This window comes from Nannobrachium achirus (assembly GCF_963921795.1).
Source record: "Nannobrachium achirus genome assembly, chromosome: 18".
Classification (NCBI taxonomy): Eukaryota; Metazoa; Chordata; class Actinopteri; order Myctophiformes; family Myctophidae; genus Nannobrachium; species Nannobrachium achirus.
In genome coordinates, this window is record NC_137825.1 from 18,817,388 (window position 1) to 18,841,132 (window position 23,745).

The window sequence follows — 23,745 nt, forward strand, 5'->3', positions numbered from 1 at the left end:
AGCAATATAAAGACAGAATTCAAACATGCCTTGTAATGTGTCACACACAGAAAAGCAATTTATGCCAAACGTTTGCCCTGCCCGCTAGGGTCCCAAGTGGTTAAAAATGGCTTTCATGAAATAAATGGTAAATGGTGCATTTATGAAAATATTTATATACAAGTGGGCATGGGGGGTATTTTCATAGAGTTCCAGAGACAAGTACAATCTATCCCGGATCGGAGCAGTCTCCCAGCACAGGGGTCTTCAACAGGGGGTCCTCAGAGTTACTACTGTGATAGAAACGTTTCTCCTTTATTATATGCATACACTTGAACCCTAGTGTCCATATAGGCTATTTTCGGGAAAGAGGTTCTAGAGAGGAAAAAGGGAAGACTGAAAGGGCGGAGTGAAATGTCAAGACGGTTCAAGTAAGGTAGTTAAATATTTGAAAACACAAATTTACATGAATCCAAAATACACTGCTGTCAAACGATATGGAAAACTACATGGACTCTGCTAAGTTTGTGGGGGTCCCTGCTTCATCTGTCTCTCAACTAAGAGGTCCTTGGCCTAAAAACACTGAAGACCCCTGTCCTAGCAATCATTTCCTGGTGGTCCTAGAGCGGAGTTTTCTAGTGATGATGAGGTGGTCGCTCTCCTTCTCGTCCTGCTCTCCTACACTCGCCTGTATGGAGAAGACAAAACATGCACAAGTCAGGATGTGCTGATGTGTCCCATCCAAGAACTCCAAGCTGAAGCCATGAAATGTCAGTCTTTTACACACTTGCATGTAGCCTCCTTACATTAACCACTAATGCCACATGGGGAAAAGGAAAATAGCAGATCTACAAGCTCACAACGTACCAAGATGAAACATGTTTCTTCCCTATTGTAGAAAGAAATTGAAAGAATTTGCCTAAGATGACATAAAAATAGGGATGCCGGATTCAAAGTGGTTAACTTAATAATGGATATTGTCCCTGTCCAGGGGAAACCTCATTATGTCCAAAACTGTTACTTTTCAGGATTCAAATTCAAAAGTAGCAGATCTACAAGCTCAAAACACATTTTAAGCTTGTGGATCTGATACTTTTGATGCTTTTGTGTGACGCTGTAGCATGATCAAGTAGGGCATTCATTTAAGAGAAAAACTAAAAGTTAGAATATGGCCAAGAATATGGCCAACAGCAACAACATGTGAAGTACGACTCCTTCCTTCGACCGTACGTCACTGGTTCCCAAACGGTGGGTTGGGACCCATCTTTGGGTTGCGGACCAATCTTTATGGGTCGTGAGTAAATCAGTTTTTACGTTCGGAGACTCCAAATCCAGGACAGGCTTCTAATTTTCCTAAGTTTCCTACATTTAAAGCTATACTGTGTAAGTTCAACTAGTGGTCAGTAGCGGTATTGCTTTTTTCGGCCGTTTTTCGGCCGGAGTCGTCGCGGACCACCGCAGCGGACCACCGGAGCGGCGCCGCAAACCACCGCGACCGATAGTAATCCGTGGAGGGGTAGAACGCATGGTAGAACGTAATTTTCTGGCCAGGATTTGTGGATTAAGAGGTTAAAATCCTTCACCATGGTAAACACTGTAGCCAAGCGGAGGCGCTTCCTGGAGACCAGAGCAGATAAGCTGTGATTGGCCGGTAGTGTCCCATGTGTGCATGATCGGCGATGTGATTGGGCAACGTATACACAACGTATACAGATGATGCAGATTACGTCATTTTGGCGCGAAATCCGGTCCACGGCCAGGATCATAGAAAACATATAAAGAGAAGGCTTCAGAAGCTGAAAATAACGGAGTGGGTGTTCTAAAACTTTAGCGATTTAACAGTTAGGACAATTTTAAGATTTGTTTTATAAAAAAAGTTACATGGTACAACTTTAAAATATGTGCTGTATAATTAGAAAGAAAAGACAAGAGTTTAAACTAAAGAAATCTCAACCTTTCATCAATTAAAAACTATTCCAACATTTTTCAAAAATATTTACTAAATACATTAAAAAAAAAGTTAGGAACAGTGAAAATAGCAGATCTACAAGGTTGGCATAAGGTGACATGTTTAGAGCTTGTAGATCTAGTTTCACTAGTTTGGGTCCCAGGCAAACATCTAATTTTCTTTCGGGTCTTGAGCTAAAACATTTGGGAACCAATGATATACACACACACACTGTACTAACTGACCGTCATGGGAGACATGTCCATGAGCGGGGATGAGATGTCCTTCTTGTACAACTTCCTCCTGGCTCGTTTGGGCTTGGCCTCTGTGGCGATTGGCTGCTCCACGTCCGTGGATCGCCCACTCATCAAACTCATGATGGTCTTGGCTAGAGAGATAGTCAAAGAGACCCGTTGAGGAGGATTTTCTCCATACAAACTGATATTCCAAAAACGCATTCAACTTTCATTCAAACTAAATACTTTATAACTGAGGCACATTCTTTTTGGTTTTCCATCTACAAATTTGAATAAAAATCTACATTTAATCTGAATAAAAATCTACATTTTTAATCCAATCAACTGATCATGTACTGTTTCTCAGTTAAATGTTAAACAAATGCAGCCAGTAAAACATTAAAATTCTGTATCATACCAGAACAGTATATCTAACACATGGCTCGGTTTGATCCAAATGGAATTGAATACACAAACACAAATCGACAAATTAAGCAGTTACCTTTTTGGAACACAACAAATAGCATTGGGAGCGTGCAGACTGACATTTTCAGTAAAAAATAAAAACAATCCATGTTTTACGATTGACGCACACTCTTCAAATCAGACATTGTTCATTATAGACTGGTGGCTCAGATATCAAAACAAAGTCAAATGGGGGTTTCATGGCCTACCAATAAACCCTTTTGCAAATCCCGCCCCATTCTGCCCTGTTACTATGATGGGACATTAACCCTGGGCAGATTGTTTTTATAGTGGAAGTGGATGGGATTTTTTTTCCCTTCATAGCCTCATTACAGCTATATAAAGTACCAAAGGAAAAACACCTAGGTGATATTAATAAAAAGGGAAGACAAAGGTACGGTAGTTACATTGCAAAACAGGGGATTTACCCGAAAATATATGTTTTAATTTGTTTAATCCCAGTGGGACAGAATCCTCTTTGCAGATTCTTTTATAGTGGTAGTGGATGCGTTTTTTTTCCCTTCATAGCCTCATTACAGCTATATAAAGTACCACAAAAAACACATCTACGTGATATTAATAAAAAGGGAAGAAAAAGGTACAGTAATTACATAGCAAAACAGTAGTTTTCCCCCGAAAAATAAATGTTTTAATTAGTTTAATCCTCTGGATCAGAGATAGAAAGAGAAGCGCATTGCATCTTGGGTACTAGGAAGAGGACAGAGAGAATGTTTCTCCTCACATAATAGGCTGGCTTTTCGTAATTCTGCCCATTTAAATTATATGTACCCAATCGTGACTCTTAGACCATTGATAAGGTACATGTGAACTAGTTTGTTGAAGCTTATTCGTTATGATGAGCGAGATCGCTTGACGCTTGCCGTCGCTATCACCGTACCGGCCGATCTCCGTGTCGCGCACTGCGGACAGTTTTTGAAAGGCTGAAGCAACATTCTCCACTGCACAAACTCCACCCCCGATAGCAAAAAGTGAATGTTTTTTTCTGGTTGGCCAGTCAGGGAGTCTCAGGGACCAATCAGAAGGCTGACAAACGGTCTATTCATGTCAAACTGCGAGTCCTTCAAATTAAAAAGGGTTGAGAATTGCTGATTTATAACATACATACCGTACTCATATAGTATGTACATTCACTGAAAATGGAAGTAGAAGAGAAAGAGCTCACCTTTGCTGCCCAGTATGGTGGGAGAGTTATGGATGATGTCCCCTATCATTTGCAGAGCTCCATCTCTTCTTGCTGACAAAGGAGTCTGAAGCAGTGATGGAGACAGAGAGGCAGAGTGAGTCAGTTGCATTTTAATGCCATCTCAAGTTTCAAAACAGTGACTACTATTAGATTATACAGTATATACTGTAGTGTATGCACTATTATAGTGCATGGTTTCTCAAAGGGCATGGCACCCCCTAGTGTTCTGTGATGCAAGTTCAGGGGTGCCACAGAATACTTTGATAATATTTGGAATAAGAATATCACTTCAGTTTAACCCTCTATACTTATTAAACAGGTGTATTCCTTTTCAATCCAAAGCTCTCTGCCAAAAATAGCAGATCTGCAAGCTCACAACGTAACACGTTGACCTCCAGGTCTCAAGTCATAAGAGCTGGTATCTTAGGGGTACATACTGTAATATGACATGAAGTTCTAAGAATTAACAATGTAATTCAGGGTTCAAAGGTTCTTTACAGGCAGTGACCTGAGAAAATGTTTGAGAACCACTCGCCTAGTATATTACAGGCTGCAATGTTCTACAGTCTAGTCTACACTAGAAGAGTATACTAGAATAGTAAAAATATATATTTGTCACCTGTAAGACAACAGATTTGCTGTTTCCTTTCTGACGGGGCCTCTTATTTTCACTCTGTCCCATGTCCTGAAACACACACACACACACAATGTAAGAGAACATTTTTGAAGTGAAGAATGGTTGAATATTAAACGGTCAGTCATCCTTCCATCCTACTACCTGCATGTTTGTACTCTTCCTCTTTCTGTTTGTCGCCTTGGTGGAGCTGTACTCTCCTCTTCTACCTCTCCTCAGTGTGTTGGGCTGAAGAGGAGACAGCTACACACACAGACACACACACTGTCAGAATAATTCCAAGACGTTTCAACACGTTACATTTTTACTCAAGTCGAAAAGAGTGTTAGAAGATTGCATCGTTAATCTCATCGTTAATCTCATAACTCTCTGAAAAGACATTGAAATATTTAAAATCCTATTAAACAAAGCCCGTTTTACAGATTCTCTAGGGACGCTTGCTGGACAAACATTATGCACAGGCCAACTAAACAGAAATATGACCACGTTACAAACTTCTGCCTAGGGAGTTTGACAAACAAATCAACTTGGTTCTGAAACCCACCTTCCAGCTGTATATTAATCCTGTCTTGTATATCGTCAGTGTCAGGCAAAAACATGACCTAGTTTTTATTTCGTAATTTAATGTTCTACTTCATCATGTGTCACCCAAAGTAGTGATAATAGCAGATCACTTACATAAAGGTGTTGGGCTTACCACCCACCTGACAATATACATTTTTTTAAGTGATTCATAAATAAACTTGACTTTTACACCCACACCCACACAGTCTAACTAACCAGTGTGCGTTGTGGTGACAGAATGTCCCCTCCATTCAGCTGCTGGAGTCTCTCCATCTCTCTCTTCATCTTCACCTCCAACTCCCCGATCCTCCTCTGATCATGCCTCCTCATCTCCTCCTTCAGCCCCTCCACCACCGTCACGCCTTTCTCCTCCTCCTCCTCACTCTGCTGGGAGGAGGCCTTCATACGGGCCAGTTCTGGATGGGGGAGGGGGGGGGGGGGGGGAGGATGGAGAGACTGCTTTATTATCATCATTTCCATCAACACTTAAATTATAATAATCCCTGACAATGGACATTTCTGTCATCAATTTCATTTTCAGTTGGGCATCAATAATGTCATCGGTAGAAACGTGTCTCTGTGACAGTCTTGAGTATTGGTTGATTTCTGTCAAATGTTAATCTCTCCTTTAGGAATAATAAGACAACCTAGACCAGAGGATTGTATATTTTGAGACTATCATTTGGGGTCTATAGTCTGTAATCTGTTTTAGCAGTTTCAACATCCTAGGGGGAACAAATGTGCATACAGCTTTGACAATACACATTGCACAGACAGACGAATGGACAATCTTTTTAACCGTATAAAGCGTATTTCCCCATTCAGGGGCAAAACTGTAAAAATAGCAGATCTACAAGACATACAAGGTCACATCAGATGCATTTTGAGCCTGTGATCAGGGGCAGGACTGCCGTAAACAATACGTTACCTTCTGATGCCCTCTCATACGCCGTCTTCATCTCTTCCTCTGCCCTCGCCATCTCTTCTAGCCTCTCTCGCAGAGCTGCACACTGGGCCTCACTCTCAGACAGCCGCTGTTCCAGCACGGCTCCCCTGGCGCAGCTCTCCTCTGAGGCCTTCACCTGCATCACAAGGCTTTCTGCTTGCTGCGCCAGGAGGCTCTTCTCTGACTGCAAGGCCTGGAGCTGAGCAGACGAATCTGCTTTATGACTGGAGACCTCCTCTCTCAACTGGAGATAAAGTGTCTCACTGGAGAGGAGAAAAAGGAGGAGTGAAGAATAGACAGGGAGGAGAGGAGAGGATGACATAAGAGTTAGTTAGACATAAATGTTTATAACCGATGCCATTGTATATTTATTTATAATACATCATGCATTATTACACAAATGCGATTGGGTTTTAACCGTCACTTTTGTTTGCAGTCTAGAGACGTTCTCAGGCAGAGAGATGTTCAGAAAAGGCAGACAGAGGCAGCCCGCAAACGATGAGAAAATTGCTAATGAAAATGGCAACAAGGGGAAGAGTGGCCGCTTGGCAAATGGAGGTCAGTGTCAAAGTATCCTTGAGCAAGACACTGAAACCCCAAACTACCATAACAAAAGATCTTCTCAACTGGGCAGGTCTAGACACTAGACAGCTTTCACTTGCCTGAAGATTCTTTTTTTGTTATTGCCCAGGGTATTCAGATATCCATTAACATCAGACCTTGTATGCAGAAAACTAGCAAATATTGGGTGCCATCCGTTGTTCCTACCTGTCAGTCAGCTGTGTGGTGAGTTGTGTGATGTGGGTCTGTAGCTCTTCAATTTGTTGGCTCTTCTGTGCAGATCTCTTTAGCGCCCCTTGGCATTCCATCTGCAGTTGCTCCATGGCAGATCTGAACGCACTGCTCCTCTGTTCTGCATCCACAGATGCCTAAAACACACCGAGCAATACATCAGACAATCAATGAATCCATCCTTAAAATTCAAGGCCAGTTAAAGTGGTTACGTGACACTGATGCGTTCCCGGTCTAAATATACAGCCTAAAAGAAATTAGACCCAATCAATCCCAAAAGAATTATAAACCTGTGAAACAAAACTGTACCTTGACTTCCTCCTGTCTGAGGCCATCTGCATCCTGTGTCAAACCTGACACATCCTGCTTCAGTCTGTCAATGGTCCTCATCCTCTCATCTGCCTGGCTCTCCAGGTCCTGGAGGTGGGCCTTGGCGGCGTCTAGCTGTTCTGACAGGCTGTTAGCCCTGTCAGTCTGCTCTCCGAGTTGGCTCTGTAAACTACTCACCTGGAACAGTAACAAACACCTGGTCAGAAACCTCCCTTACATAACGTACATTGAAGTACAGTATTATTAGCCATGTGTTTTGTTCAGTAGACTGCATTTACTACAAGTAGTATCACGTGATGAGTTTGACGACTTATTGACAATGGTCCAGGGCTGCCATGACACGAGTTTGAGGAGTTCCTTATTTTGATGCCGTTTTATAGCTTATGGGTCACCAATTATTTCCGGGGTACCCCGAAGGTCACCTGACATGTCGATGACGTAACCGGAACAAAAAATAGCCCAAGCATAACATTAAATCAGCTCAAGTGGTTAATGCACGTTATTATTACCGGTAATCTAATTCTAAATGTAACTTGTAACTACAGCTGTAAAATAATTCCTTGTGGATCGAAAGGTATAAATTTGGCTACAAGATTACCTGGTCTTTGTGTGCTTGTTCAGTAGACTGGAGTTGAAAGATGCCGTTGACCAGAGCTTTGTTCTCTTTGTTGAGTCGGGCGGTCTCTCTCTGTTCGCTTTCCAACAACAACATCAGATTCTCACAGTCTGAACTGTGCTCCGTTACATCAGCTAGGAAACACACGGACAGATGGACATAATGTGTTTAGTTAATAATTGTATTAAATGATCAATTATCAATAAGTTAAACCGTTTAATATTAATATTTTGAGGAATGTCATCTGGTGAAAAGTTTTTAAAATGTCAAAAATATTTGTCTCTCACTGAATAAAGCAGTGGTTCTCAACCTGTGGTTCGGGACCCCCATGGGGGTCCCCAGATTATTTTTGGGGGTTCCCAGATGATTAACTTAATGTGCAACTTTGTTTTATCAATCAACAGTAAACAAACCAACATAAAGTTTAAGTGTATAGAGGGTATCTATCTGCACATTTCTAAAGTGACAATTTAAGGACTTTTTAATGCATCTAAAATGACAAATTAAACATTGGCCAAATTGTCACATATTTCAGATAGAAATTGTGAAAATAGCCGATCTACATGCTCACAACGCCTTGTGTTGCGAGCATGTAGTAGATCAGCTATTTTCACAATAGAACCGTGTTATACAAAATATAATGCCTCAACTCTTAGTGCTCGTCGGGGTGGGGGGTCCCCAGTTAAAATATATGCTTATTCTGGGGGTCGCGGCCTGAAAAGGTTGAGAACCACTAGAATAAGAACAGAAGGAAACATTCTCTTACTCGTCAGGTTCTCCACCTTCCGCTCCAGCGACGCCCTCTCCTTCTTCAGCTCGTCCACCTCCTTCTCCCTGGCTCTCCCCTCCTCCCCGCTCACCCTCGCCACCTCCGTCAGCTGGACGATCGTCTGCTCTTTGCCTTCGTTCTCCTCCTGAAGCCTCCAGATCTCGTCTTCTAGGAGGACTGGAACAAGAGAAGGGAGTGGAGAGAGATGACATGAGATAAAATATAAATACTGGCTAGGCGCACGCAGCCCTAACATGAGATGACAGGAGAGGATAAAGAGGAGACAAAAACGAGGCGAGAGGAAAGATAGATTCCCATGGAATGAGTTCCAGAAACGCCCTCAACCTTTAATTGGAAAAAAATCCATGAAAGAGTGACAACTAAAGTGGCAGCATAAAAAGAGAAACACGTTCTTTCACCACAGAAAGAGACAAACTACCAAGAGCCAACCAACACAGTGAGACAGACGGAAAATCTTCACCTTGGAGAAGTGCGATTAGTTTGTACTTTTTTCCTTTCATTTACTCACCCTGTGATATGGCTTCAATACAAGGAGAACGTTGTGTATTTATAACATTCTTTTGAGCAAATGAAGACGCACCAAAAAGTTTAAAAAAAAATTGAGGCCGGGAAAAAAATACAGCAAAACCATATCAAACATCTGATTATAAACAAAAAAAGAACGCTACTAGGACAGCACTATTAGTCTAGTAAATCTAGGGGAAAAAAATACACTCAGGTTGGACAAAATTGTATTATTTAGTTTTTCAACTGATTCTGTTAGAAAATTAGGTCTACTAGCTAGGATAAAAAATCTACCATGATCTGCTCACTGCAAATAGCCACAGTGGCCAAATCAAGTTGGGCTCCCATCGACTTTCTATACAGGAGGAAAATACCCAGAAAAAAAAAATCAGCTTTAAGTAGGATGTGAGGGGTCTAACTAGGGGTTTGTCTGTCATGATGCTGAATCCATTGCAAGCATTTGTTTTGCACAAAAACATTCCTTGGGCTAAAAATGGCCCGAAAATCAGAAAATGATGGTTTAGTGATGAAAAGTGATGAGTCATCAAAGAAATCATCTTTTGTTTGCGTTTTCTGGGGCCAATGGATGTTTTTTGTGAAAAACAAATGGTTTCAATGGATTCAGCATCATGACAAACCCATAGTTATACCCCTCACATCCTACTTAAAGCAGATTTTTTTCTGGGTATTTTCCTCCTGTATAGAAAGTCGATGGGAGCCCAACTTGATTTGGCCACTGTGGGTATTTGCAGTGAGCAGATCGTGGTAGATTTTTTATCCTGGCTAGTAGACCTAATTTCCTAACAGAATCAGTTGAAAAACTAAATAATACAATTTTGTCCAACCTCTGCCTTAATTTTATCAGACTATATTTGGAGTTACAGCAAGCGAACCGAAAATAACCGAAAATTCAACAAAAGTTTAAGTGTCTGACAAACTAGTGACCTTCTGAATCTCAGTCTCTACCAACTTATTAACAAAAGGAGGAAGGGCTCGCAACTTAGTTTTAATGCTACAACTTTAATTTCCAACAGCAGCAAACAACCAGTAGCGACAACTTAGACCATGATTTCACTGCCTTTGCAGTTTGGCTCTCGCCAAAGTATATGCCCAACACCTGTGTACAACAAAGCACATATCACATCCGACTAAAAAGGACAAAGCTATTGGTATTCATGAAGCTAATTTATTCATCTGCAGTATACAACCCACCATCTCAATAACCACACACCCAGATAAGCCACTTTCGAACCTGTTCCAGCCTTTACAGAAGTATTTTCCTAGAAGTTGAAAGTGGCTCCTGGCAAAATATTTCTGTGAAGGCTGGAACAGGTTCAAAACTGGGCATGTCATCATAGAGGGACATTTGGCAATACATAAGCAAAGTGATTCTGTGTAGAGGAGAACCAGAGAGGATAAAAACAAGGATATGTCATAAACCCAGTTAATGACATATCCAAGTGGTTAAAATGAAGCCCAAAAGAGACACTTAATTTGAAGAAATGTCTGCTCAGTCAGCAGCTGATGGTGACGTTAAATGACCCAAGTAGTTCTTCTGAACACCAGAATAAAACCAACTAGAAAGGTGCAATTCTGGCAAATTGCAAGACTCAATGGAATTTTTGGAGTAACAAAAAAAAACAACTTTGAAAGCCGGACGAGAACTAGAGCCTAGTTTCCCTGTATGAAACCACCCAAATGATCAATAAGTCAATGGATCTGTATAGCATAGAACAACAACACTTTATTAATCCTTCATAGCAGAACAGATTAATGAGTAAAAGCAAAAATTAAAAATAAGTGCAGACTAGTAGCTTATAAAATACAGCAGCAAATCAAGTACAAGACATGAAGTAAGGTGCACCTACAACATACATACTTGCATGCACACATAACACACTTGCCGCAATTATGCCCACCTGCGCACACACACACACACACACACACAGAGCACAACACTGTGCTCACTTTAACACCACAAACATAACCGTGCACCCACTCAAACCCACACTTGTTTGTTTCGATTATTAGTTTGGAAAAATGTAAAAATCTGTCTAGAAAAAATAAAATCTGTATATATTGTCTTGACACACATTGCATCAACGGTTCAGCTACGGCAACAACAGCGCTACCCAGAGAGTAGATGTGTGTCACTACATGGCAGGAGAGCAATTCCTCCTGCCCCGTTACAAATACACATCACTGAGGGAAACATTAGCGCACTGGTTCTCAATGTGGGGTCCAGAGAGCACTGGGGTTCCTTGAGGGGCAGGCAAACAGACCATTGGAGGTCTGTAACTCTAAAGACTATACCAATGGAACCGTGAAGGTCCACTTGTATATGCATCTCAAGAGTTATCCTTGAAATAAAAGTGCAACCACTGCATTAGAGGTAAATAATACAGGATACGTGATGAATGAATGACAGACATAATAAAGCCTTCTTCCGTTTTGAAGAAAGCAACCCATCATCTTCATCACTTTCTCCAGTTTCTCCTCCCTCCATCTCTACCTCTTTTCCGGGCCGGTCCTCCTACGGACTCCTCCGCCTGCCGTTTTCTCCCTTCCACCTTTTTCTCTCGTCCTGCTGGTGCTGCTTTGGCCTGCGTAGGTCCTTGGTCTTTGCTGCCCTGCCTCTCCACTCCTCCGTCAGTGATCTGTCCAGCTCCCTCCTCTGCCTCAGCCAGGTGCAGGCAGCCCTTCAACTCCAGCAACTGCTGTCGCATGGAGTGAGTCTGCAGAGAAATACAGAAAGAGAGAGATGGTATAGAGAACGATGATGAACGTGAAAAGAGACAAAGTTGTGAATAATAATAATAAAAAAAAAAAAAAAACGCCCTGACCTAGAGGTGCAAACCCTGTCTGCATCAACATGTCTCCGTTCCTGAGATATCTCCGTTCCTGAGATATTACCAGTTATTATGTAAGCTTAGTAGAAGTTAATCTCTGGGTAAGTCTTCCTACCAAGTTTCATGGAAATCGACCAATTAGTTCGATATCATTGTCTTTGTGGGGCATGGTTGAATAATCGCAAATTCGTTATTAATAGCAGTAGAATATTCTACTTTGATCAAGTCATGCACTAGGTGTGCATGACTAATACATTTGTAAGTAGCAGCATTGGGAGCCAACGTCAGAGTAGATATCTGCCATTTTCACGAAATTATTACAATTCAATATGATAATACATTACATGTACGTTAGGGCTGGTAAATTAATATTCCAATCTTGAATATTCCTCGAATATGGGGGGGGGGGGGGGAAATAGAATATAAAAAAATAAACTAGATTTAATACAAAAAAAACAATGTATCAAGGTATAAAAACGAAACATATTTTGTATTGGATCCGAGCAGCGTGTGCACGCCGTCCTTCTGCTGGTATCCTCTATCCAATAAAAAGTCACGGTCTACTATGGGAAAAATATATATATTTTGTTTGTTTTTATAACTTGATACATTGTTTTGTATCAAGGAAAACATTAAAAAAGACAATTATAATATTCCAATATATTTGATAGTCAGACCAATATTAAAATAAAATTTCTGAGGAATGTTAACAGTCCTAATGCACGTACATCGCTTGTAGCAATATCCAAGGCGTCCTGGAGTGCGTCCAGTCTCTGATCTTTCTCCAGACACATGTTCATCAACTCGGACACCTTCTGTTTCTGCTGTTCCGCGTTCTAAAAGACACCACACACAAAAACAAACGCAGGTTATTGAGTCCAGTAGAGAAAACGTATGAGCTTTGTTTGGATCAGTTTATTAAACCTATCAATTAGCCTGGCGGTGTGACGTTTTAATCCGAACACAGAACCAAAACTGCCAAACTAAAACAAAATAATTGGGCCTATAAATGTGTAAATAAATACATTAATACATAAACGTTTCAATAAATAACTAATAAAACATTTTACATTGATTTATTTCCATATTTATTCATTTCTGCATGTATTTTCTGTATGGCTAAAAAAGACAAAGTAGAGACAAGTCAAAATACCTGCAAAATAACCTGCTTCTCCAGTCGCATGTCCTCCAGCTCTGGAAAAAAGGATTATAAACCCAGGATAAGATAGTCATGTTCCACGTGGTTCCACTTTTCTCTTTTTTTTTTCAAAGGGAGAGAGTGTACAAATAGAACCAAATGGATCCGTAGAATAAACCAAAGTAGGGATTCTGAAGGTCATTGGACGGACAGACATTCGCTAATTAATTTTTTCCCAAAGCCCACACTGCTAAAAATGTATTCAAGTATAGGGCTGTCACAATTATTACATAATCGTCTAATCGTGATTATTTGACATTATCGCAATTATTTTGTCATAATCGTCATAATCGTGAATGTTGAAAAATGTCCGAAATAGTGGAAATAGCAGATCTACAAGCTCACAACGCGTCGCATCGCGACGCGTTGTGAGCTTGTAGATCGGCTATTTCCACTATCAAAGTTATTTTTTAAGTAGTAAGTTGTCAAATATGTCAGTCATTTCTTTGTATATTTAGGTTATGTGTCATATCTACCATGTACAACTTCAAAGCCTAAAAGCCAAACAGAAATGTAATTATCAACGACAAAAACACAATTAAATCGTTAATCGCCAATTATTTGAGTGACAATTAATCGTCATGTAAAATGTCATATCGTGACAGCCCTATTCAAGTAAGAGAGTGTGTGTGTGTGTGTGTGTGTGTGTGTGTGTGTGTGTGTGTGTGTGTGTGTGTGTGTGTGTGTGTGTGTGTGTGTGTCCTACCTCCGTTTTGTGTGTTTAACTGTTCAGACAGACTCTTCATCTGTGTCCTGAGCTCATCCATCTCTATGGACCAAAACATAATACACAAATCAGACATACGTTCATACGAACATTAAAAATAAATGTGACATAGTAAAGATTAAACACAGCAAGAGGGATAGAGAGAGAGGCACTTGAAAACACTGTTCATCGGTCTACCAGCAAACTCAGTAGGGGTGTGTGCGCGTGTGTGTGTGTGTGTGTGTGTGTGTGTGTGTGTGTGTGTGTGTGTGTGTGTGTGTGTGTGTACGTACCTGCGGTGTGACTTAGGGAAAGGCGGCTACTCTCCAAATCTGCATCCTGCTGGAAAACACACAAGCACACACACACAGTCAAGTTATGCAATTAACTAATTAGTATAGCAGGGATATTCAACAGGGGGTCCCCAGAGTTACTACAAGGGGTCCTCCAAATCTTTTATATCAACCACTTGAACCCTAGTGTCCATATTCTGAGAACTTTAGCCAAAAATAGCAGATCTACAGTGAGCTTGTAGATCGGCTATTTTTGGCAAAGAGCTTGTGTAGAGGGGGAAAAGAGCAGACTAAGTACAGAGTGAAAGGTCAAGTTTATTAAGTATTGATGGTTCAAGTGGTTAAATATCTGAAAACACAAATTGGCATGAATCCAAAATACACTGATGATTGTGCAGTCAAACAATGAAACTATACGGAATCTATGAAAAGGTCTCTCTCAACTAAGGGGTCCTTGGCCTGAAAATGTTGAAGACCCCTGGAGGAGTATAGCATAGACCAGGGGTTTCCCAAAGCATACACCACAGCAATGCTTCAGATATCACAGACCCAGGTGGTTTGTAGTTACCTTGGTATTACTGACGAGATTCTTAAAGATTTCCAGACGCTTCTCTGCTCTCTCCTCAACGATCTGGATCTCCAGCTGCAACCGTTCCCTACAACACACATACAGATTCAGATTTCCTTTCTTTGGTTATGAATCTTACGAGAAGCCATACCCCTTCTTTCACCCCAAATAAAATGTATTATGAGAGTCAATGTGGCTGTGATCAGGCTGATACCATGACCAAATGTAATCAAGTGGTCCTGTAAGGCGGTGGTTCTCAACAACTACTGTAAGGGTCCACTCTCAAGAGTTAAATTAACACGAACATAAGAGTTGGACTGTGTACAGTGTGTAGCACATCTTTTTACACATATACGTCTCTTTGGGGTATAATATATATTGTGTGTTTTTACTTGTAGTCGTTCTCCCTTTGATCGATGAGCTCCATGAACTCCGCAGCCACCTCCTCTCTGATCCTCGTTTCCAGAGCTAACGAGTTTTCCTGTTGGACCTGTATACACAGTCAGCAACTATGTCAGCCGAAATGAATCACATTTCACGTTAGTTTAGCAATATAAACGTTAACATGGATGAAAGCATGTCGCTGTGTGCGACGTTCTTACATGAAGAATTGCCATCTTCTATGGAAATTAATGAAATCAGCCGTGGCTTCTCACACAAAGCGTGAATACATGCATTTCTATGTGTTGCGTTCAACAACTTTCAATTCAACTATGGCTACTACAAAAACGTTAAGTAATTAAGCCAATGTTACATATCAAATCGATTATCACTTAATCTTTATTTTATACTATACTATATTTGCAACGGTACAGTGCACAAGCCTACGAGGCATAGTGAGCTTGTATTCTTTACATTTAACATTTTAACTTTTCACCTATAATGCCATGTCCAAAATATAGGGATGGATTATTAATCTATTCTATGTATTGATTATTTGTTATAATAAATTAGTTCTATTAACTGTTGCACCCCTATTAGAAATAAGGAAAAGCTAAAGAACCTCCATGGCTGTCGTCTCTCCTTGCTCCAGAACAGTTCCCTCCATCAGGATCACACTCTCTTCCTCCTCTTCATCCTCGTCCTCCTCTTCCTCCTCTTCATCTTCCTCCACATCCTCCAGCCAGCTGTTCTCCCAGGCGATCATGGTACTGTCCCGCCCCCTCGCTCGCCGACAAGCAGCGTTGTCTATGAGCATGGACACTTCCCTGGACGACCGCTGGGTGGCGATAGAGGGCTGGACGGGCCTCAACAACACAACCTGGAGAGACAGCAAGAGGAAAGAAATAGAGAGAAGAGAAAGACCAAGAGAAAAACAATTAGACTAGAGCAGGGGTCTTCCAACGTTTTCAGTCCAAGGACCCCTTAGTTGAGAGAGAGATGAAGCAGGGACCCCCACTACATGTTATACAATATTTAGTGGGAGTCCCTAGCCTAGTAAACAACCAAATGAAAATCCTTTCTGGAAGAGGGCGGTTTACGAGGCTAGGGGGTCCCTGCTTCAAACAAGTGTTTGAAACACCACTGTCATCATGTTGGAGCCACTTGAACCGTCAAATAATTTAGTCTGCTCTTCTTTTCCCCCCCTCTACAAACCTCTTTGCCAAGAATAGCCGATCTACAAGCTTACAACACCTCGCGCTGTGAGGCGTAAGCTTGAAGATCTGCTATTTTTGGCTAATGTTCCACTAAGAATAGGCTAGGGTTCAAGTGGTTAATGTAAAAAAAATGATCCAATCACAAAGATTTGGCGGCCCCCCTGTAGTAAGTCTTGAGGATCCACTAGGGTCCCGGACCCCCTGTTGAAGACCCCTGGACTAGAGCAAAAACTATAATATTATAAGGCCTCATAACTCAAGAGACTGTGTGTATGCCAACACAAAATTAAAGTAAACAGTGAGACAACTCGCTGGGCAGTCGAGCGGAGTCAGAGCCTATGGTCAGAGCCCACACTGAGAGGGGATAGAAACATCACATGTGCAGCAATGTGTATGTCATTCCACTACACCAGTGGTTTTCAGCGAGTGGTTCTTGAGGGGGTTCCAGGTGGTCCCCGCTAAATGGAGAGTTGGTAACCAAATGGACCCTTAATAGATCTTTAACTCTTGAGTCAGACACAATTAGAGAATGTAGAAGAATTGTTATTTTGACGATTACTGTTATCTCTCAATACAGCATGGAATTGTAGACATAATCTTATCCAATGACAACAGAATATTCTATGTTTTGGGTCTGAGAGTCTAAATCTAAAATGGTGGTCCGTGGCTCGAATGCCCAATAAATAATAGACGTTGATAAGAAAAGGGTTGAAAACCACTGTACTACACTATACTACTATATAGCACTTCTGCCCCACCTGATGTCAAGACCTACAGAACAGCATCACTCCTTTCCTTTCATTGTGAAAGTACCGAGTTAAAGCTCTCTCAGCCATCTCTCACAGAATAACCTCTCGGGATTCCTGTCAGTCACGTGTACGACGTGTGTGTGTGTGTGTGTACCTTCTGAGCTATGGCGGAGAACTTCAGCACGTTCAGTGTCTCGTCGTGTGCAGAGGCGCAAGGGCTGGCATTGACAATCATACACGCGTTTCCTCCGCCTGTGAAGTAGCCCTGAAGGAAGTGGGTCAGCTTAGACTCCCTGAATGGGACATGCTGCGTGCATCTGGAGAGAGAGAGAGAAGTGCAGAGTTGGACGAGGGTGAGGAGAGAGGCCCTTTATGTCATTTGTGTGCAATTGCTTTTCCTGGTGCATTTTTTCTCAGCTTCCTTGTGTTGCTTTTTGGCTAAAACAAGCTCATTCAACTCCCCATAACTATGGAACATGAGCGACAGAACAATTGTTTTTCTCAGATTCCCAGAGACTCTACTGAATGTTTTAAAGCGATCGTTGGAAGTATAACATTCTATGATTATCGAAAGGTTAGAGAAAACGCTCAGAGAAAACGCTCTGAATCGCTGGCAAGGGCAGAGTAGATGATTTGAAGTTTTATCGACCCAGCCGTGGCCCCTAACAAAACACACTTACTTGTACTTGTTCTGCTGGTTGAGTCTCAGGGCGTTCATGCACTTCCCCAGAGTGAGCAGGGACGTGTTGATGTTCCCCGCCTCCTTCAGCCTCTCTGCTCCGGTCCGGGCCCGAGCACTGCGCTCAGAGCCAGCAAGATCGCAGAGAGAGAGCCTGACACACACATAAGCATAGAAATTAGTCACAGAAGTATGGACATACACATCCATGCATAATTGCTTACATTTGTATGGTCGCAGCTACATTTACGCTGAGGATTTCACTGTGTACAGTAGGTTTAACACACACTTGTATTACTGTATTTGTGAGGAAATCAAAACTTAGAACAGCATTGAGAATAGTGTGTGACATTGACACTCAACCCCTAAACCTAACCTCTAAATGTCTAATCCTAAAGCAAACCTGTGCCTAATTGGGAGCCCAACTCCTCAAATCATATTTAACTACAAAACCACCAGGAAAATGACCCTCACAATGTACATTTCTGAAATTCTACTATACTTGTGACTTACTCGCTGACGGTATGCACTCTGGGAACTGGGACTCCATCGTCTACTCTGAGGATCCGAATGGAGAAGATGCTATGGCTGCAGAGAAAAACAATATTAACCAGGTTAGATATGTCATTGTGGCCTCCTGGTGGCACTATTATAGGCCAATGTGAAAAGGATACCATCTCTTGGTTAGCCTTTCAAATATGATGCGCTATTTTATACATGAAAATAAGAGCATCCGCAGGTGAAAATCACTACATGTCAGGCCATAACCCTGGCCTGGATAACTAAACTGAGAGCACCGCGGTGCAATTTGCAATGGTTTATATATGGGATACCTTCTAGGAAGTAAATTCGCAATGATTTGTGGGAGTGTAGTTTCTGCACTTTTGACAAAGATTATGTACACAGTGTTGAACCCTACTCTTTTTTTCAGCTTTCCAATTAATCATTGCATGCAAAAAATAAATGTTATGACATGATTCATCAGCACCCATGTTGGCTTTATCCCTGGTTTAAAAGACTTTAAATAAATACTTTCTGAAATGTCTATGGATGAAAAGAATGAGGGAATCGCTTCCAGAACCAGAGTCGTGACAGGTGGGGCTTGAACTACGACGCTCCATTAACGCCGTGTTCATTATTTGAGGAATTTTGTTCAAAACGGAACAATCCTGTAAACTTTGGAAGCCAATCAGGATGGAATATGGAAAATCAATCAGATCCATGGTGATCTGTATACCTATTTGAGTGATTTTTGGACAAGATATGTGGGGGTACCGTCAAAAAGCAAAGTGTTTCGCAAACATCTGCCTCATGGCGGAGCTAGAACCTGTGACAAATGTGGGGCAGATGAATTGGCATCCAGGAAGTTTGTCACTGTGTGTTAACAGTTTGGCAGCGACCAGGCCAACGGTGCCAAAGATTCGCTGGACAGACGGAAGGACATAATATGGTACAAAACAATAGCCATGCCTTTTGACCTGGTGGAGTCAACAACACAACAGTGCTAAAAGGTAGCACATCAGTGAGTTAGCGCTGCTTCTGATTGGCTGTGCCAACTTCATGGTGGCTGGCGTTACCTCCTGCTGGACAGATGATTGAGTCTGGTGGCAGAGACACTCTGGTTCTTCTTGCCGACCTTCATGACTCTGTAGGCCTCATCTGAAGTGCTCACCTGGACCCAACGCAGGTCTGCAACACAGGTACACACACATATAGATTAGTGTTTCCCCAACAGTGGGGCCAAGAGCCATTTTTTGAAGAACCGCTGTTACAGATCTCCACCCTACACACAATATATGTTCATATGACTCCCGCAAGCACGCGCACACACACACACACACACATTTGTTACCTTTGACAAAGGAGTTTCCCTTAATATCCTGAGACAGCCGGAGAACCGTTCTCCTGGCTCCATTGGGAAGCTGGGAGGAACAACACCAAACATTCAGAACACACACATGACTGGAAATATTCATCGATCGGGAGAAACCTTTTATCTCTATATTTCAAGTTAACTTTTTCATAAATTGATGTCCTACTTGATCATACTACAACACACAAAAGTATAAAACAATAGCAGATCCTAACAAGCATGCCGATGAGCCATTTTTTTTATTTAATCCTGAAAAGTAACAGTTTTGGACAGTTTCCACCCGAAAGATGTTACACTATGACAATCATCATGATCACTGCAGCCATGGTACTGATGGAATAAAGCAACATTTTTAAATTAGTGGCATTATGATAGTTACTTGTTCCAGCAGATCGTGAATGTTCTCATTATAGATTTCGCAGAACGAAACCCAAACTGAGAACTTGGTGTTGATTTCAGCATCCAGAAAGAAGCTATCTGCTGTTGAACTGCTGGAAACACTGCTTTCATTCACAGAACTCCCTGCAACACACACACAGACACACATTATCTAAACTAACGTAACAACCACCCACAAAGAAAGCAATAAGAGTACCAAAGAGTAGTTCAAACTTCATCCCCCGGGTCGCAAGTTTTTCTCCAAGAAGAAAAACATCTTAAGCATTGTGGTCCAAAAATAAACAAACTGTCTCTGCGATATTGTCGGGGAGGTGGCTCTGTATCGTTTACGGTAGTCAGTCACTCGACTAGTCAGTCAATCTACTACTATTCGAACCTCGGCGGCAGTAACCGGTTTCTTGCCGTTAGTTGATACTTCATATCCATACGAGTTGAACCACAGAAAAACAGTTCTTATTTGACGTGACATAAAAAGTCTGGGAATTAAGAAGGGTGATGGGGGGAAAAAAAGGTACCCAGGTAGGATGTGTAAATTACGTCAGGCAATTTGGTTCTCCATAAGCAATCAGCACTAAGGAGCCTCAATTTAAGCATTTAGCTGACAATCTTATCCAGAGCAACATGCAAAGTGCATGAGTAAATGTTTTGAACTACAGATTATTTAAATAACATACCATCTAAATTACACGCTTAGGATACAGGAAAGGGTACATATGGATATAGCATAACCAACACCTAAAACATGCACGCAGACCAATAGTTGAAAACACACGAACCTTCCAGAAAAGTGGATCTGCCAGAGGAACTCAGTGAAGATACGCCGCTGTGCGCGTCACTCTACAGAGAGGGAATAAGAGTAAATAATTGAAATAAATCCTCTAAAAACAGGACATTAAATGATCAAATTAAACCATCTAACCAGATATAGCCATAAATAGACACCAATCATAATAAAATATCCATCAGCATCTAGACATGTCAATTTATTCATACATATATCCAATAGCTGTCCACCCATTAAAATATCTAGCCATTCAATTATCTACCCATCCATTCATATATTTAGAACTTTGCTCAATCGCTCCATCCTGTCCTCCTCACCTCTTTCACCAGACGCAGAAGCTGCTTCTTGGCAGTGTGTTCCTTCAGCTGCTGCTCTCTGTTCAGTCTGACGAAGTCTCTATATCGGTGAGGTTTCACACTGCTCTCCGTGAACACCCGACCCTCAATGCTGTTGAATATCACCGCCAGAGACCTGGGCAGCAGGCCTAAATCACTGTCTGGACCTGGAGCGAAGGAGAGCAGGAGAAGTGAGATTGAGCTTTCAAACACACCCACAAGAAAATTAACTCCTAACTGTGTGTGTCACTGTGTCACACTACTACAGCGTGTGCGTGACAGAAGTATCAAAAGTAGCAGATCAATTAAGTAGACTGTTAAATTATGGGAAAAAAAACACAAAAAGTTGAATATGGAGATAAGAGATTTCTGCCCAACGGCAACGACATTCACGTTTGTAGTGTTACTGACCCACAAAAGTGAAGGTCTTCCCTGCATTGGTGACACCGTAGGTGAACACCAGTGAGTTGCGTCCGTCCAGGAACTCTCTGACCAGCCGCCGTGCCGTCCCTTCAAACATCTGCTTCTGACTGCAGTCTTGTCCAAACACCTGAACACACAACACACAACATTTGCTTCTGACTGCAGGAGGTGAGTGACAGTTATCCTATACCAGTGGTTCTCAAAGTGGATTCCATGGACTCTGTGGGTTCCTTGGGGGTCTAAATTGACCCATACAAGTCTGTAACCCTTGACAGTGTACAAATGGAACCAAATTAACCCGGTTCCATTTGTACACTGTCAAGAGTTAAGGGGAGACCTTGAAATTTGAACGATGAGAACCATATACCAGCTAGCCTGGGATCAATCCCGTGTTTGGTTTTCTCATCCGACCTGGAGTGGAAATAACTTCATTTCATTACAACCCAGCAAGACAACATGGGAAACAGAAGTGTCAGCTTGAGTTCGCTAAATGGCTTCTGATGCGTGCATGCGTGCTTGTGTGCGTACTTACCTGTGTGAAAGTGAACCTCTGTGCAGTTTGAGGGAGGATCTTTTCACTCTGCTTGTTGTTGAACGTAGGAGCCTTTAAAACCACAGTGTTCTGTCCTTCCACTGTCACACAGTCCTGCAGAAGAGGAAACCCAACAGCTTTAGCCTGTGTGTGTGTGTGTGTGTGTGTGTGTGTGTGTGTGTGTGTGTGTGCGTGTGTGCGCGTGTCTTTGAAGGGGTTTGAAGATCGGTTGAGAATTTATGTTGAGGCCTTGTAGCTTGTGGGTCAAGTATGAGGCATGTAAAACTGCGATCTGTCCATATTAGGTCCAACTGGGATTCAAAACCAGGTCTACAACAATCAACATGCTGCTATATGTCCGTTTGTCACTGACTCACTGGCTTTTGACGTGTCAGTGAGTAAATCTGTTATTATGTGAGACTGAGAAACAGATCAGAGCTGAGTGCTAGATCGTATGAAAAGATATCCTTGTAATATCCATGTGTATGTTTATTTTATAGGTGTGACTCAGTGTGTGCACGCGTGACGTGTTGGAACGACCTTTATTCTGTGTATTAGATTAACCATTTTACCTGTGACTCGCCATTCCCACTCTCGGAGGAGGTGAAGGGTCTAATCCTCAGGTAAACATGAAGATGTTCCTTCTCCCCCTCACTGGGATCCTGATGAGAACACATTGATACCATCCATTATAACAGAGGAAAGAAAACATCTATATGGGTCACAATGGTGATGAAATCAAAACAAATCAAATGACTCTTTTGTCTCTAATGAATACAAACACACCTGTTTATCTATGTTGTCCAAGTCACTGAATAAATCTTTTCGGATGTCATCGATGATCACTGGTTCTCTGTCTGGCATTCCAGCAAGACATGTATCCATCATCCTGCAGATAATAAACCACCAACCACAGTAAACTTGAGGGCCTTCATATTAAAATACCACAAATATACAAACTGAAACTTTTTTTTTTTTTTTTTACACACTAAATTCATTTAGTTATAGTGCTCACTGAATGTGAACTGGTCTAGCATGTCTACATGGAACCGAGAAGCTGAGTGCGAAATATACAACTTCAAGTGCAGATGTAGTAAGGGAAAGTTAGCCTCATGCTGGACCAATCTGGGAACTAAATAATTTCCAATATCTTTCTTCACAAATGTGTTCATAAAGGTGTCTACTATAACCTCTGAACTTTCTCAATCGCAACTCCCTCTAGAAACTTTGTGGGAGCCAATCAAAGTTCAACTTGGGGGTATCGGGATACACCGAGCCTGGGATTAAAGGGGAAAAATAAAAAATGGCCAATATGAGTGTATGAGGTGTGTATCGTGTAATTAGGGTATTTTTGGGCAGCTGAATCCATTCCAATCGTTTGTTTTCAGTTAAAATGACTCCTTGACCATAAAATAGGCCTAATTGGCTAAGGCTTAGCCAATCATGTCATTCAAGTTCACCTGTGTCCTGTTCGTCCCCATGTTTTAAACCCTGTGTTTGAGTGTTCCTTCCTTGTCAGATTGTATCATGTTATGCGTGTCATGATGTGCGCTTACCCGCCTGATCTTGAATAGTTTTCAAACCCTACTCCAACCATTTCTTTATTGCAAATATTATATGTCTCATGGACATACAAAAGTAAGCTTGGCCTATTTTATGGCCAAGGAGTCATTTCTACTGATAACTAATGGTTGGAATGGATTCAGCAGCCCCAAAATACGCTAATTACACACCTCATACACTCATATTGA

General features: G+C 41.6%; 1 protein-coding gene across 1 annotated transcript; it reads right to left on the reverse strand.

Moving 5' to 3' along the window:
• Positions 1 to 583: 583 nt before the first annotated feature.
• Positions 584 to 22,858, reverse strand: LOC308302933 (uncharacterized protein; the record flags this gene model as incomplete). Its single annotated transcript, XM_080747252.1, has 29 exons — positions 584 to 667; positions 2,173 to 2,315; positions 3,812 to 3,896; positions 5,385 to 5,446; positions 5,959 to 6,239; positions 6,745 to 6,905; positions 7,078 to 7,275; positions 7,697 to 7,848; positions 8,481 to 8,660; positions 11,521 to 11,743; positions 12,586 to 12,693; positions 13,011 to 13,051; positions 13,762 to 13,824; positions 14,055 to 14,100; positions 14,623 to 14,710; positions 15,015 to 15,112; positions 15,737 to 15,883; positions 17,124 to 17,286; positions 17,656 to 17,802; positions 18,162 to 18,236; positions 19,226 to 19,337; positions 19,501 to 19,570; positions 19,901 to 20,043; positions 20,697 to 20,757; positions 21,022 to 21,206; positions 21,451 to 21,589; positions 21,995 to 22,108; positions 22,567 to 22,656; positions 22,781 to 22,858. 29 exons carry the CDS (start codon positions 22,856 to 22,858, stop codon positions 584 to 586), a joined length of 3,537 nt encoding a protein of 1,178 aa, XP_080603378.1.
• Between the last annotated feature and the right edge of the window lie 887 nt (positions 22,859 to 23,745).